General features: G+C 38.9%; 1 protein-coding gene across 13 annotated transcripts in view; it reads right to left on the reverse strand.

Annotated features, from left to right (window-relative positions):
* Window positions 1-1,662: 1,662 nt before the first annotated feature.
* Window positions 1,663-14,366, reverse strand: part of EYA1 (EYA transcriptional coactivator and phosphatase 1) — a 145,181-nt gene continuing 132,477 nt past the window's right edge. For all 13 annotated transcript variants that reach the window (XM_061601163.1, XM_061601221.1, XM_061601203.1 and 10 more), the window contains one exon: window positions 1,663-4,874. In XM_061601163.1, the coding sequence (XP_061457147.1) occupies window positions 4,794-4,874 (81 nt within the window). In that variant the 3' untranslated portion in view covers window positions 1,663-4,793. The remainder of the gene's footprint in view (window positions 4,875-14,366) is intronic.

The following is a 14,366-nucleotide window of genomic DNA, read 5'->3' on the forward strand; positions in this document are numbered from 1 at the left end:
CCAACATTCAGCTTCTTTGAATGTCCACGAGTTCTAGTATTATGAGAGAGGGAGAAGAACTTTTCTCTATCCACTTTCTCAATGCCATGCATCATTTTATACACTTCTATCATGTCTCCTCTGACCCGCCTTTTCTCTAAACTAAAAAGCCCCAAATGCTGCAACCTTTCCTCGTAAGGGAGTCGCTCCATCCCCTTGATCATTCTGGTTGCCCTCTTCTGAACCTTTCCCAACTCTATAATATCCTTTTTGAGATGAGGCGACCAGAACTGTACACAGTATTCCAAATGCGGCCGCACCATAGATTTATACAACGGCATTATGATATCGGCTGTTTTATTTTCAATACCTTTCCTAATTATCGCTAGCATGGAATTTGCCTTTTTCACAGCTGCTGCACACTGGGTCGACATTTTCATCGTGCTGTCCACTACAACCCCGAGGTCTCTCTCCTGGTCGGTCACCGCCAGTTCAGACCCCATGAGCGTATATGTGAAATTAAGATTTTTTGCTCCAATATGCATAATTTTACACTTGTTTATATTGAATTGCATTTGCCATTTTTCCGCCCATTCACTCAGTTTGGAGAGGTCTTTCCCTGATGGCAAATCTGAGTCCTTTCTATCAGCTTTGACTGATATACCAATAATACCCACTGTTGGAAGATAGAGATCTGGCCAGTCATTCATGCTTCAGTGACTTCCAGCTTCAGCACCTTGGGCACGTCCTTGAAAGTTTGAACTAAAACCTGAAGTGAATTCCACTGCCCCACTGTCATGGAGCCACCAGCCATCACTGGAGCACCTTAATGCATACTGCATGGGGTTGCCTGTGAAGATGATTTGTAACCTTAACTGGTTTTTGCAGAAAGTGGTAGCCCACTTGTTAACAGGTGTGGACCAATGTTCACACATATCACCTGTTTTGATAATCTGCACTGCCTGATAGTTTGTTTCCAGGCTCAGTTCATAATGCTATCTTTCTCCTTTAAAGTCCTAAATGGCTTGGGTCTTGGTTATCTTAGGGAACACTTTATCTCATATGTGTCCTGCTCTTCAGTACTTAACTTCCTTTGATAAGCCCCTGATCAAATTCTATCACATCAGGAGGCTACGTTAGTCTTCAGAAGACCCTTCTCTAAACCAGTGCCAATACTGTAAAACTCAACCAAGACGCATATAGCCTCCTCCCTGCTATCTTTCTGAAAATGAGCAAAATCTTTTGTTTTTGTTTGTCTTTCAAAATTAATTGCTACTATCCCTCACCCCACAAGTGATAAAACTGCTATCAGTGCAGGATGTTTTTAACATTGTTTCTAGAAAATGCTTGTGTTGGCCTTTGCTGACACTCCAAAAACAGTTGGAATACAATAATTTTGAGGCACACAACTGCATAATGTATTCTTCTGGGAACAGAAGTGAGAAAATGTATTACTTCTTTGTTAATATTGTAACCTACGTTTCAACCAGGGAACTCAGAGCAGCATTTTATCATTACAAGAACCTGTGAGGCTAGTTATGCTGATAGTGAGCTTGGCTGTTTGATCTTGGGTTTTCTCTCCTACATCCAAACTCAAACACACTAATATGAACATATATCTTATGTATTAAGGGATGGGAGAAATCAAATATATCCAAGATAAAAGTTTTTAACATGTCACAAATCAATTTTATTAATTTAAACACAAAATGAATGAAAGAAAATTTCTGTACACAGCTGTGGACACAACACACTTTTTGTACAATAAGGCCCAGATAAACTTTTTTTAGTCAGCCTATTGACTACAAAAAATTGAAACAAAGGGGAAAATGTTCATCTCTGTTTTGCTTAAAGCAAAAAACAAAACAAAACTAAACTAATTACAGCCCCTGTCAATAAAACGTTTGTGTATATGTGCTAAACTTTACAGACTGTGAGTAGTCCCTGATTTGAATTGCTCTTGGTACATAAAGTTATTGAAGACTGGGGGGCGCATATTTATAATCAAACAATTTGAAACAATCCATAAAATAATTATAAACTGTAGCAGCAGTATGCATCCTCCACAAAAGAGGTGTTTTCTCACAGCTACTATGGTTGCTTTACTAGTAGCTGTTTTGCAAGCTGGTTTATTTTGCAAAATAAAATAATAAAATAAAAATAAATCCAGAACTTGGAGAAAGGATTAGAATAACTGATGTTGAATTCCAATGGAGACACCAGTGTAAAGAAAGTACCAAGGTTTAGGCCCCAAAATTAGACACATAGACCATGTGCAGATATGACAAAGGGCTTCACTTAGTCATGTCTACAAGGCTGAGGGCAAGTTGCAGGACCAGGTACTCCCTCTTTTAGCCCTCCAATCAGCAAATTCCATACCTCCATCTTAGTTTAACAGTGCAATCCTATGAATGTCTACTCAGAAGTAAGTTCCATTGAGCTTACTCCCTGATAAGTGTATAGGACTGTAGTCTAAAAAACTCAATTGAGGAAATTGTTTAGCTGTAACCACACCAATGTTGGTGCTAATGTATATACTTTTAACCCTGGTTACCAGCAAGAGGGGGGAGTTGTCTTTGGGGAGAGGAGAGGATGCACATGTTAACCATGGCTAAAAGAATCACATTGATGTATCTAGAGGTCTGAGTAAAACTGAATAGATTGTTCATGATTTAAATATTTTACAGAAGATGGGTACAGTTCAAATGTAGTATAAGCTAGTTACAAACAGTCTTAACAAAATTGGCAATAACTATTTTTCTGTGCCCATTGCCAGCAATGGACCAATAGAAAAATCTGATTACTGGTTAAAATTAAGGATGCACCAGACATTTCTAATTAAATATTATGGGTCTAAAAGTAAAAGAAATGTATGTCACAATGCTCACACCCATTCAAGAAATTGAGATTTCCTTATATTTGATCTTGCGCTGTACAGTAATTTCAAAACTTACTGTAAGCCACAAATTTCTTTGTACTTTCACAATAAGGAAAGAGAGGTCTGGGGGATATGAAATGCTTTAGCACTTAATGCAAAACTACACTTATCATCATGTTTTGCCTTTATAATATTTTACTGTTATCTCAGTGTTAACGTCAGTTTGCTTCAGACCTGCTTATCGCAAAATTATAACTGATTGGGTTCTGCCCTTTTTCAGATGTGTGTGAGATTTATAAAATGTTTTTAATATTTGAGCAAGAAATGTATTACTTTTTTTAGAAGAAAGGGGCTGAGACAGAAATAATGGTTTCTGATGATCCATAGTTATTTTAATATATCCAGACTAGATTCCAGACAGAGCTCTCCTTTTGTACTTTAAGACAAAGTGGTTGTTTTTTATTTTTACTTTCTGAGTGTATGAACACTTTGTTTTATTATTGTATAAGTCATGATACATTACATAAAACACTTTTTAAAAAAACAATCCTCTGCCTTTGGGGTGTGTGTGTAAATGAATAGATTAAATATTTACTTCTCCCACATTCAATATTTATCAGTAGAACCAATGAAATGAAAGAGCACAGCACTGCTCTTAGTTTGCAGGCATCTCCTAAGAGTCACTTCTAACTATACCATTTGTACTCAGGTATATATACCTGAGCACTATATATGTGCTTCGCATCAGTTGAGAGTACACATGTATACTGAATTGCTGCTTCTCTTGGCAAAGCACGCTGAAGCAGTGCCAGACCATGTCTCCATCTGTATGTATTTTGGCAAGGAAAGCAGCAATTTAAACATGTAAACCATTCTAACAGATTGCGAGATACGTATATTTTGTACTTGGACCTATGTGCACAAGTACAAAATGTAAACAAGGAGCCCACGATGGGCAGGGTGAAAGGAGGGGAGGTATTAACTGGTGTTTGGTATTATCGATTTGCCAAGGAAAAATCTTGAAGAAAGAACAGAAAGAATAAAAAGTGATTCCTTATTGACACTTGACATCCATGCTTTTGGTCTTGACAAATTAATCTAAAAAAATTCCATTATCTACATATTTATACACAATACTTTCGTAAGGCACAGCACAATCGTTTGTGCACACACTGCCTCATACTTCACCAAAAAGCCATTACTACCTTTCAATAGTATTTGCCTAAACAATATGTAAAACATCATCAATTCATTACAAATTTACACCAAAACATTCTTTCTGTACACGATTGTCTCAGTGATGTACCTATTTGCTTAAATTAGACATACTTTAAACTACTTTGCAATGTGCTTAAATCAAAATCATTTTGTTATTGGAAGGCAAACACTCGTTATAGCCTTTCATTTATCATACATATCCACATTTAGCTGATGGTGTCAAAACAGAGTCTGTTCATAAATAAGTAAAGATTTACAGAGTACCCTGGGTCTGAGAAAAGCTAAAAAAAGTAAACATTTTCAAGAAATGTATCCATGGGATTATTTTTTTTAAAAAAAATCTCAGTCTTTGTTGTGCAATCAAGTTTGCTGTGTTTAAGAAGGTGTTATGCGGACTACAATGAAGATTCTAGAAACCACAAAGCACTTCCCAGTCTCTTCACAGGTATGAACCTTTCAATGTAGCAAATGTGATAAGGACACATTGTTAAAACATTCTCATCATGGCTTGTTTTCATTAGATTCACAGTACTAGAATCAACAGCTGTTTCTGAAGAAAGAGACATGCTCCTCCATTTACTGCTAGGGCAAAGGTTAAGACCAGTTGCAGCTGTACATCAACATGATGAAATCACAAGGTTCTGTAGCCCAGCACTGACACAATATGCAGGCACATTGTCCATGGGCATGAGGGAAGTTCTGGGGTTACAAAGTGCTACTATAAGTACTCCAGTTCCAAGGCATGATGAAGAGCCATAAGGTCAGAATGGCTTGTGATTCTCCAGAATGGCATGGCATGCTGTGAACAATACAAACACAATGTAAGGACAAAAAGTTACATGTTATTTTGTAAGTAAAGCTGTGCTTAGCCATTTCATATTGGAAAACAAGCAGATGAAAATGTGAGAACACCAGCAAATTTTTATCTTTTAACATAAAAAGGTTTCATAAAAGACAAAAGCAAAACATTAGAATGTTCACAGAGATAGAACTTATTAAAACGGAATATATAAAGTGAATGCAAAATTATAGTGCTTAGCTGCCCCCCTTTTTGGCAGTGATTACTATAAAAACAGACCCAAACTAAAGACATCTGGATATTGCTCTCTGTTAAGAATTCTAGCTTTTGAGATAAGAGTAGGAGAGCCAGTGTGGTGTAGTGGTTAAGGTGCTGGACTATGTCCAGGGTTCGAATCCCCACACAGCCATGAAGCTCACTGGGTGACCTTGGGCCAGTCACTGCCTCTCAGCCTCAAAGGAAGGCAATGGCAAACCCCCTCTGAATACCTCTTAGCATGAAAACCCTATTCATTGGTTCATCCATAAGTTGGAATCGACTTAAAGGTAGTCCATTTCCATTTTAGATGCTAAGCCTAAACTGGAGCCAGGTGCCCCCTGTGGCCAGCAGGTAAAAACTGTAATACAACACAAAACATAGGTCCTAAGTCTTCAGCATCAACACCTCCACATGGGCTGTCTCTTTCTGTCTTATTACCCGACAACACTAAGAGAAACAAGGGGATGGCTTAGAGTGTGGTGAGATATGTACTTTCCCCATTTTATTGTGAACAAGTATTATAAAATATCCCTCAGTTTCAAAGTCATACTAAGCTGATAATTTGCTATGCTGAATTATATCTTCCATCTTGGTACTATTGTCTTCTGAGCTTGATATGGTAGTTGACAGTGACTTTGTGGTCAGACACCATAGCATTTTTTTTCTGCAACAAATATTGGATAGATTAAATCTGGGTTGCTTATGGTTGCTTGGCAAAGAAAACTAAACATATTGGGTTGTGTCCAGTGGTGTCCCTCTACCTGCCACACTGTTCATATAGTCCTCCAAGTAAGCAGATTTGAGGGATAAGGAGAGATTGAGGGCCTCCTGCAGATACCATCTTATCAGGAGGTCCGTGCCGCACAACATAGTAAGCAGACCTTTAGTGTTGTGGCACCTACCCTTTGGTTCTCTCCCCTTAAATATTAGACAGGCACCATCTCTGTTATATTTTTGGGGCCTACTGAAGATCTTTCAACAAGCCTTTTAAGCAGATACCTTATCTTTGTGTCTGTGTTGGAATTGCTTTCTAAGATCTTTTAAAAGATGCTTTGTTTTAATATGTTTTAAAGTCTTTTGTTTTTAAGGTGTTTTCGTGTTTTTGTTTGCTGCCATAGGGTCCTTCTAGGAGGAAGGGCAGAATATAAATTTAATAAATAAAATAAATATTTTAAAATCCCCTTTCTTCCCTGTTCGACTGAGGAAGCCTCCACTGGATTAAAGAGCAGTCTGTCATTGAGATACACCACTGGATACAACCCATTTCGTTTTGGTCTTAAAATATGCCACACCACCGTAGGATGTGGTGTATAAAGACTTACAGGAGCTTCACAAAACATGTCTGCCTTATATTTGGATACCCTAATTCTAAACACTTGTGCCAGTTTATAAAGCAGGGCTAGCCACCATGGAGCCCTCCAGATGTTGTTGGACTACAACTCCCATCATCCCTGACGATCGGCCATGCTGGCTGGGGCTATTGAGAGTTGGAGTCCAACATCTGGAGGGTACTACATTGGCTACCCTTGCTGTAAGGCAACCTAGCAAAACTAATGGTGGGAATCCAAAGGATACTGAGCACTGTACATGAGCAGGAAGTAATGCCACTAATGAGTTTGATGGTGGGGCATTGCTATTTTGTCCTTTTAAATTACAGCTCTATGCATCATGCTTGAATTCTTTTCCAGGGGGTTCCTCTGACCACCAGGAACAGATTTTCAAAGGATATGAAGTTAGGCTGCTGTGGAAAGGTGGGCTGGAAAATTCTATACACAGTCTGTAAAATCCTGGTCAAAGGCTGCAATTCTAACTCAGAACATTCAAGTCCTGTTGAATTAAATGGGATTTATTCCCAGGTAAGTGGAGTTAGGATTGCTGCCAAATCTATTACTTTGGAATATTTCTAAGTATGTAATTCTGCCTTTTTCAAAAATTCAGAGGAACAATTCATAATTTATCTACATTGTGCTTCCGCACTATTCAGTACAGCAATCCTTTAAAATCTGCACGAATATGCAGTTGAACAGCCTAATTAAGGTAGCAATTCTGAGCAGCTTTTTCTCAGAAAGCAAGCAAGCTGGTTTCTTAAACAAGAAACATAAAGAGACAGAATCTTTTGTTCCTGGCAAAATACAGAGACATAATCTCAAAATGATGTAATATTTGGTGACAATAAAATTAATATAGTGTATTGTTCACTGCCAAAACATGGTCTTTTAAACCTTGTGCTGGCAGGTGAATTAAACAGCTTATTACAGAGAAGAATCAAAATATATCATTGTGTTGCCCATTCATTTTTTGGGTAATCCTTCCCCAGTGGTTTATATTATATTGGCATTGTTCACACTGACCTTGTAACAACTTTCCCACATGGGATATTTTAAAGATGAATGTTTAAGTTTCACTCTACTAGCTAAATAAAGAGAAAATCTGAACCTAGACATAAGCGTGTTTGCAAGACACCTGAATAAACCAAAGACATGAATAACGGGAAAAAAGCAGATTATATCATCCATGAGGGGTGAAAATGTGATTGTGAAAACTCACTATCCTAAATCTATAAAGCAGGACTTTTGGTGTCAGTGAAATATTTTTTATGTAAACAGTAAGAAAAGATAGCCATAACCTTGCATGGAGAAAACGTTCAAGTCACCCCATGGGAAAATAGTTGACATTTAAAATGTAAAGGAAAATGCAATATGTTTTAGATGTGCAGAGCCCATTTTAGAGTATGAACTTTTAAAAGAAACAAATGGCTGATTTTTAAAAAAAATAAGCTGCTATAATGTAAATGGAAGCTTCTGCTACAACAGCTACAGGTCTGGTTCACATGTCACACTATGCCAAACCATAGTTTAGCACTAATGCACAAGCTTCTAGGGAGGAGATTGTTGCTGCTTTGCTCTTCTGTAATCATTCTACTGCTTCATTTTACCAAGCTAAGCCATGGCTTGCCTTAGTATGCCAACCACATTAAGCTTGTGGTTTAGCACTTTCCAGTGTCCAGACTAACCATAATCCATAAACCAACAACAAATTTTGGTTACAGCTCATTAGTTAAGTCTGGAAAGAGTTAAATCATAAGCATGGGTTCAGGCAACACACTAGGCCAGGCTGTAGCAGCAAAACAATCCAGGGAGGAGAGAAGTTGGGAGCCTGCATGTTTGTACTAAGCCATGGTTTGGCTTGTGAGCCAGCACAAAGAAAGAGGCAACACAAATGGGGGAAATTCTACCCTGCTTATATCTGCTAGCCATTTCTGCATCTCTTGTGTCAGCACTAGTAGTTGGAGTCTGTCTCAGGATTCTTGGACCTGCTCCCTTCTCATCCCAGTTGGGATCCTGTTCTGTATAAGAATTTATAGCCAGTGCTGGCACAGTAGTCCCAATGGTTGCTTTCCAGGAGTGGTTCTAGGGTTTGGCTCCATCCAGCATCTACCACCATTTTAAGCATAGCTTTTAAACTATTTACATGTCCAGATATCAAATACATAAAAAATAACAAATGTATTTAAGCATATATCCAGAAAATACCACATCATTGAATATATCCATTAACATCGTCTCACCACATTCTTTGAGTACTACTGTATTATGGTATTTTCATATCACATTTTCAGGTCTAAAGATTACTTATATAATTTTGTTTCATACAGACCAGTAACACCATAAAGATACTGTAGGTAAGAAAGAGTATCATAGCACAGGCTACAATTATCCCACCCATATTTTGCAGGTGCAGGTGTTAATGCTTCCAACATTGAGATGTTTACTAGATTTTAGCTCATCGCAATTAATATGGCTGAGACTTTAAATGGGAATCAAAATGACCTGATACAGTGCTGCAGAAGGCTGTGATTGGAGTTGGAAAACTGAGAAAATAGGAAAGCAGAATTTACAGTATGTGTCATTGACAATGCACTACCTTCCCTCTTTCATATGATACAGGTATTGGCTTGTGGCAGTGTTATACTTTTGTGCATAAATTAGGGGAGAAAATAAAATAAAGGTACCGTTTGCAACAACATAAAAAAGGCATGCAGAATGGGAGAAAGCAGCAGATGTTTCTCTTCAGCCCATAGGAAATGAAATGAAAGGAGGAGGAGGGAGTGGGTGTGGAGAGGGGAACGATTGACACACCCATCTAAAAGCATCAGAGCACAGCGTCTGCAAGCACTAGCAATACAGAGTGAAGACTTTTTTCCTTTCCTTTTCGGATTATCAAAGGACTGGGTTAGTATGGATTTACAGGGGGGAAACTGTGTGATAGCTTCTGTTTGCCAGTAACGTCATGTGAACCATGCGGATTAAAAGGGGATGCAAGTAGCACCAGACGCACAGTAAAACCCTGTGTAAATGAGCCCTCTGTCTCATGTGGTTGGGTGCTGTAGAGCTTCCTGAATGACTCCATCTGCTCAAGGTCACCATGAAAAGGGGGGTCCTGCAGAGTTGGCAACTATTACTTACATCTGTACATGCCTTGCATGTAGAAGGTCCCAGCTTCCATTCTTGATGGGTTGTTACCTGCCAATTTTTCACCCAGACATAACAGGAATTGAAGATCTATGTTGTGTCTCGATTGAGTTTTGAATCAGACACTCAAAAACAGGAATGGCTGGGCTAGGGAAGTGCTTTTCCTTCTCTGCTGTCATTTGGGTTACTCACTGACATGGCTTGTACTTATGTGCTGCTTAGCTGCCCTTGGAACCATGGGAGAAGAAAGAGAGAGATGGACAGCACTGGCAACTGGAATTACTAGGGCCATGCTTTCCTTTTCTCAACCCTTTTGCTTTTAGCTGTCCTTTGGCTCACACTACTGCACTTGGGAACCTAGATTGTGGTCAAAAAGAGAAAGATGAAGCAGCCTAGTGTAAGCCCTGTGTGAGCCAAGTGGCAGCAGGAGGGAAAAAATTGCCTACATTAATCCAGTTCATTCCCCAGACATATTTGTCTGTACTCCACGGCTGGCTGCTGCTTAACAGTCTAAGAACAAAACAAAATCCTGCTGGGTACATCTAGTCAAGTATTCTCTTTGCAACACTGGCTAGCCTCTGGCAAGTTTGCAAACAGGAAGGCAACAGCTATTCCAATGATTTCTGTCCCTCCTACATGGTTATGAGAGGTACAGTAAGCAAGCAAGCATTTGGACTTGGATATTCCATTTAGCTATCATGGCTAATAGTGGTCAGGTCAATCCATAGCTATGGATTTGTCTAGCCCATTTAGAAGCCAATTTATGGTCCAGCAATGCATTGCAGAGAAACACGTGTAACAAAATCATGATAGTCACATCTATCATGGAAAAAAATAGCTTGAAAAGATTATTTTCAGCAGACAAGCAGCAGAGGAGTGCATTCGAGTTGGTGTGCTTGACCCCTTTCCCCACTTGCCACTTTACTAATGCAACTCCTCTTGTAAAAAGCAGTCTTTGCTGATTTCAAGACACAGCATATTGGTATGGTTGTGTGGGTATGCCAACAGAGTTCATCATGCAGTTACTTTTAGAAGACAAAAATAAAGCCCATGGGCTTTTCACTTTGAAACATCTTCTAATGCGAAAAAGGCACAAAAGTGGTCACAGCTGACCACCTAACATGCATCCACTTCATGCTCTAAGTAAAAAAAAATTCAAATTCAGACCACCCCAGACAATAATGAAATATCCTTGCATGTGATCCATGAATGAACAACAGGAAGAGAACATGGTATAAACTCCAAAGTAGAGCTTATTCCTTGTAGATTACTGATTGTTAGTGGTTTAAACAGTGATCCTTTTTCTTATTCTACATAGAACAACAGCTAGACTTTTCAGTACAATTCAAAAAGTAGTCATTTGCTATCTGAAAAGTAAGCACCTTCCAGATTGTCCCATACCCCCCTCTCCCTGGAAATTACTAATGTTACATTACAGCAAACTCATAAAAAGAATATGATCCCAAATGTATTTAAATCTGTTTGTAAAAGTAAATGAATCTAAAGACTATAATTTGGGAATGGCAAGGCCAATAACCAAGCATTCTAGTTAACATCAGCTACTAGGTTCTAAATGTCACTTTAAATGTCTCCCGGCACAACAATTTCTCTCTCTTAGGAGGCAAACACATAGACAGTAAACTCTATGTATCACCTCCCAGAATCTCTACAATTTCACCTGCATCAGCTGTTCTCTAAACTAGTCCAGATAGGTTTTCCCCATTTACTATTACTGCTTGGTCTGAATATTTTAACTGTCTCATAAAATGAGTTTGCAAGGAAACAACAGCTTATGGAAATGTGACAATGCCATGACTTATTCACTACAAGGGAAATGTAAGTGTGTGTTGCGTCCTAAGTGAATCACATTTCTTTTAATCTATCAAAAGGGATGCCTTAAAAATAGTGCATTTTAAAAAGCTCCATTTAAAAGATACAGATTTTCTGTTTCTGACAAGTTTGGTTTAAATTTGCATGAAATTTAGAGCTCTGTTATATACACTTTTATATATACTGCTACATACAGCTTTTTCAACATGCTATAACATGTCTAAAATATGTTTTGTCATACATGACAATACATGCACTTTCTCAAGCAACTAATTTTATAGTTTTGTTTTTTTAAGCTAACATGGGGCGTCCTTTTGGAACTGAAAAATGGCACAACAATATTAGAATAATAAATAAATAAATACATACATTCTAAATAGTAAGGATCACAGTGACAACAGTTACCATGGAAAACTATAGAGATAACACAAGATTAGATGGCAATCTGTTTGCTTAGATCATCTTAATAATCTGCACAGACAACCCACTGCATTCAGAAACTGCTCTGGAATAGAATATTTGACTGGCTACTAGTGGTTGTTAAGTTAAACTGGCCAGGTAGCAACTCACACTAGGAAAATGTGTTGTCCAGTGGATACATTAAATGCTAAAAAATATACATATATCAATAGTGCAATACCACTTACGAAACATAGGAAGCTGCTTTATACTGGGTCACACCATTGGGCCACCAAGCTCTGTATTGTCTATACTGGCTGGTAGTAGTTCTCCAGGTGTGATATTCAATGTTAGTCCTACTCAGAGTAACCCTGTTGAAGTTAATAAACATGACTAACTTAGGTTAATTTCAATGGGTCTTCTCTGAGTAGGACGTAGCTGAATACAACTCCAGGGTTTCAGGCTTGGCCCTGTCTGGAAATGCTGGGGATTGACCTTGGGACCTTGTGCATGCAAAGCAGATGCTTATCACTGAGCTATGGCCTTTCCCTCATCAGTCTTATATAAAGATTTTGAATGCTTGAGAATAATTGGATATTATATTACCAACCACCTTTCCATTCCATTTCACTTACTTCCCCACCTTACTGAATATCCAAAGGTCAACTCAGTATTTTTACCATAAAATCTGAGCTGGTGTTAAGCAATGGATGATGTTCAGTGGAGGGCTAATAATAATAATAATAATATTTAATTTGTGTGTTGCCTATCTGGCAGATAGCCACTCTAGGCGACGTACATTAAAATGGGATAAAATACAATAGTATCAAATGCAGTCACATTAATCTCAATAAATAAAACACTGGACAGTCATCAGTACATTTATAAAAACATTTACATATACAGCATATAATAGATGACAAAATCATGGAGATTAACCCATCCCAAAGATCTCAAAGGCCTGTTGAAATAGCCACATCTTCAGGGCCTTGCGGAATACATCCAGGGAAGGGGCATGTCGGAGATCAAACGGGAGGGAGTTCCAGAGAGTGGGGGCCACCACAGAAAAAGCCCTCTCCCTAGTACCCACCAACCTAGCTGTTTTGGTTGGTGGGATTGAGAGAAGGCCTTGCGTGGCTGATCTGGTCGGGCGGCATAATTGGTGGCGGTGGAGGCGCTCTTTCAGGTAAACTGGGCCAAAACCATACAGGGTTTTAATGAAACTAGACATATCCAGTTGAGGAGTAGCTGGCACTTGAGAGATAGCTGCTTTATTTCTTGACTGACAGCTGGTGGTTAGGATGGGAAGCTGGCTTGACCACTTGAGCCAAACAAAAAATGGGACTGTGTAAAATCAGTTTGCATAGTATGTAAAACTAGCTCACCCCAGAAGTCAATTTCTTTTTTTATTTTAGTTTGGGCTCTTACTATTCAGACTGAAAGCTGAGCCTACATTAGAAAGGGAACATGCAATTCTTCAGTTACATAACTACAGTGGTGTGCTGTAGATGTGTTAATAAAGGGTGCAGCAGTGACTCCAGCTTGCCTCTCCCTGCGATTCCATGCCAGCTTAGGGCAACAGAACAGGAAAGTGCATTTGCTGGGGTGGGCAAAGAGCCAGCACGGTTTGTTCTTTTCCCAAAAGAACAGGAAAAACTGGAGGAAAATCTCCCTGCTGGCAGTTACGGGAGCAACAGAACCACAGGGTGTCCTTTATTATTCCGGCCTTGAGGCAAAGCCACAATTGAGATCTTTAAGTTAAAGGCATTTAAATATAGCCATGGACAGCTTGAAAAGTAGTATTTTTGAGGTGAGGTAAGAATTTGAATAGTTGTAGACACCGGAAGATATTTTTCTTAGGCATGAATACATATAGTTACCAAATTCCTTCTTGATATAATCCCATTGAATTCACTGTTGTTTTGCCAGGAGAAAATCTGGCTGTTTGCTTGTGTCCTAGGCTGGATATTCCTTCCGGCAACAAAAAATACATGAAAGGAATGCCTCTAGAGGATATTTTGTACAATCTGTTCATTTCACAAATGTAAAAGCTTACTTACTTCTGTGAAGGAAGCTTCCAGAAACTGCTTATTTAGATTAAGTACTGATTTAGATTAAGTACTGATTAAGCCAGTGTGGTGTAGTGGTTAAGGTGCTGGACTACGACCTGGGAGACCAGGGTTCGAATCCCCACATAGCCATGAAGCTCACTGGGTGACCTTGAGCCAGTTACTGCCTCTCAACCTCAGAGGGAAGCAATGGTGACCCCCCGAATACTGCTTACCATGAAAACCCTATTCATAGGGTCGCCATAAATCGGGATCGACTTGAAGGCAGTCCATTTCCATTTTCACTGCCATAAGTGCATAATTCCTTTGGCAAATGACCTTTTTATTGCCATCATATTGAATTGAATGCTATTCATATAGGATAGAGAACCTTTGGCTTTCCAGATGTTGCTGAACTACAATTCCCATCCTCCCTGCCATATGACCATGCCAGCTTGGGCTGATGGAAGTTGGAGTCCAACAAC

Source organism: Rhineura floridana, chromosome 1, assembly GCF_030035675.1.
Source record: "Rhineura floridana isolate rRhiFlo1 chromosome 1, rRhiFlo1.hap2, whole genome shotgun sequence".
NCBI lineage: Eukaryota > Metazoa > Chordata > Lepidosauria > Squamata > Rhineuridae > Rhineura > Rhineura floridana.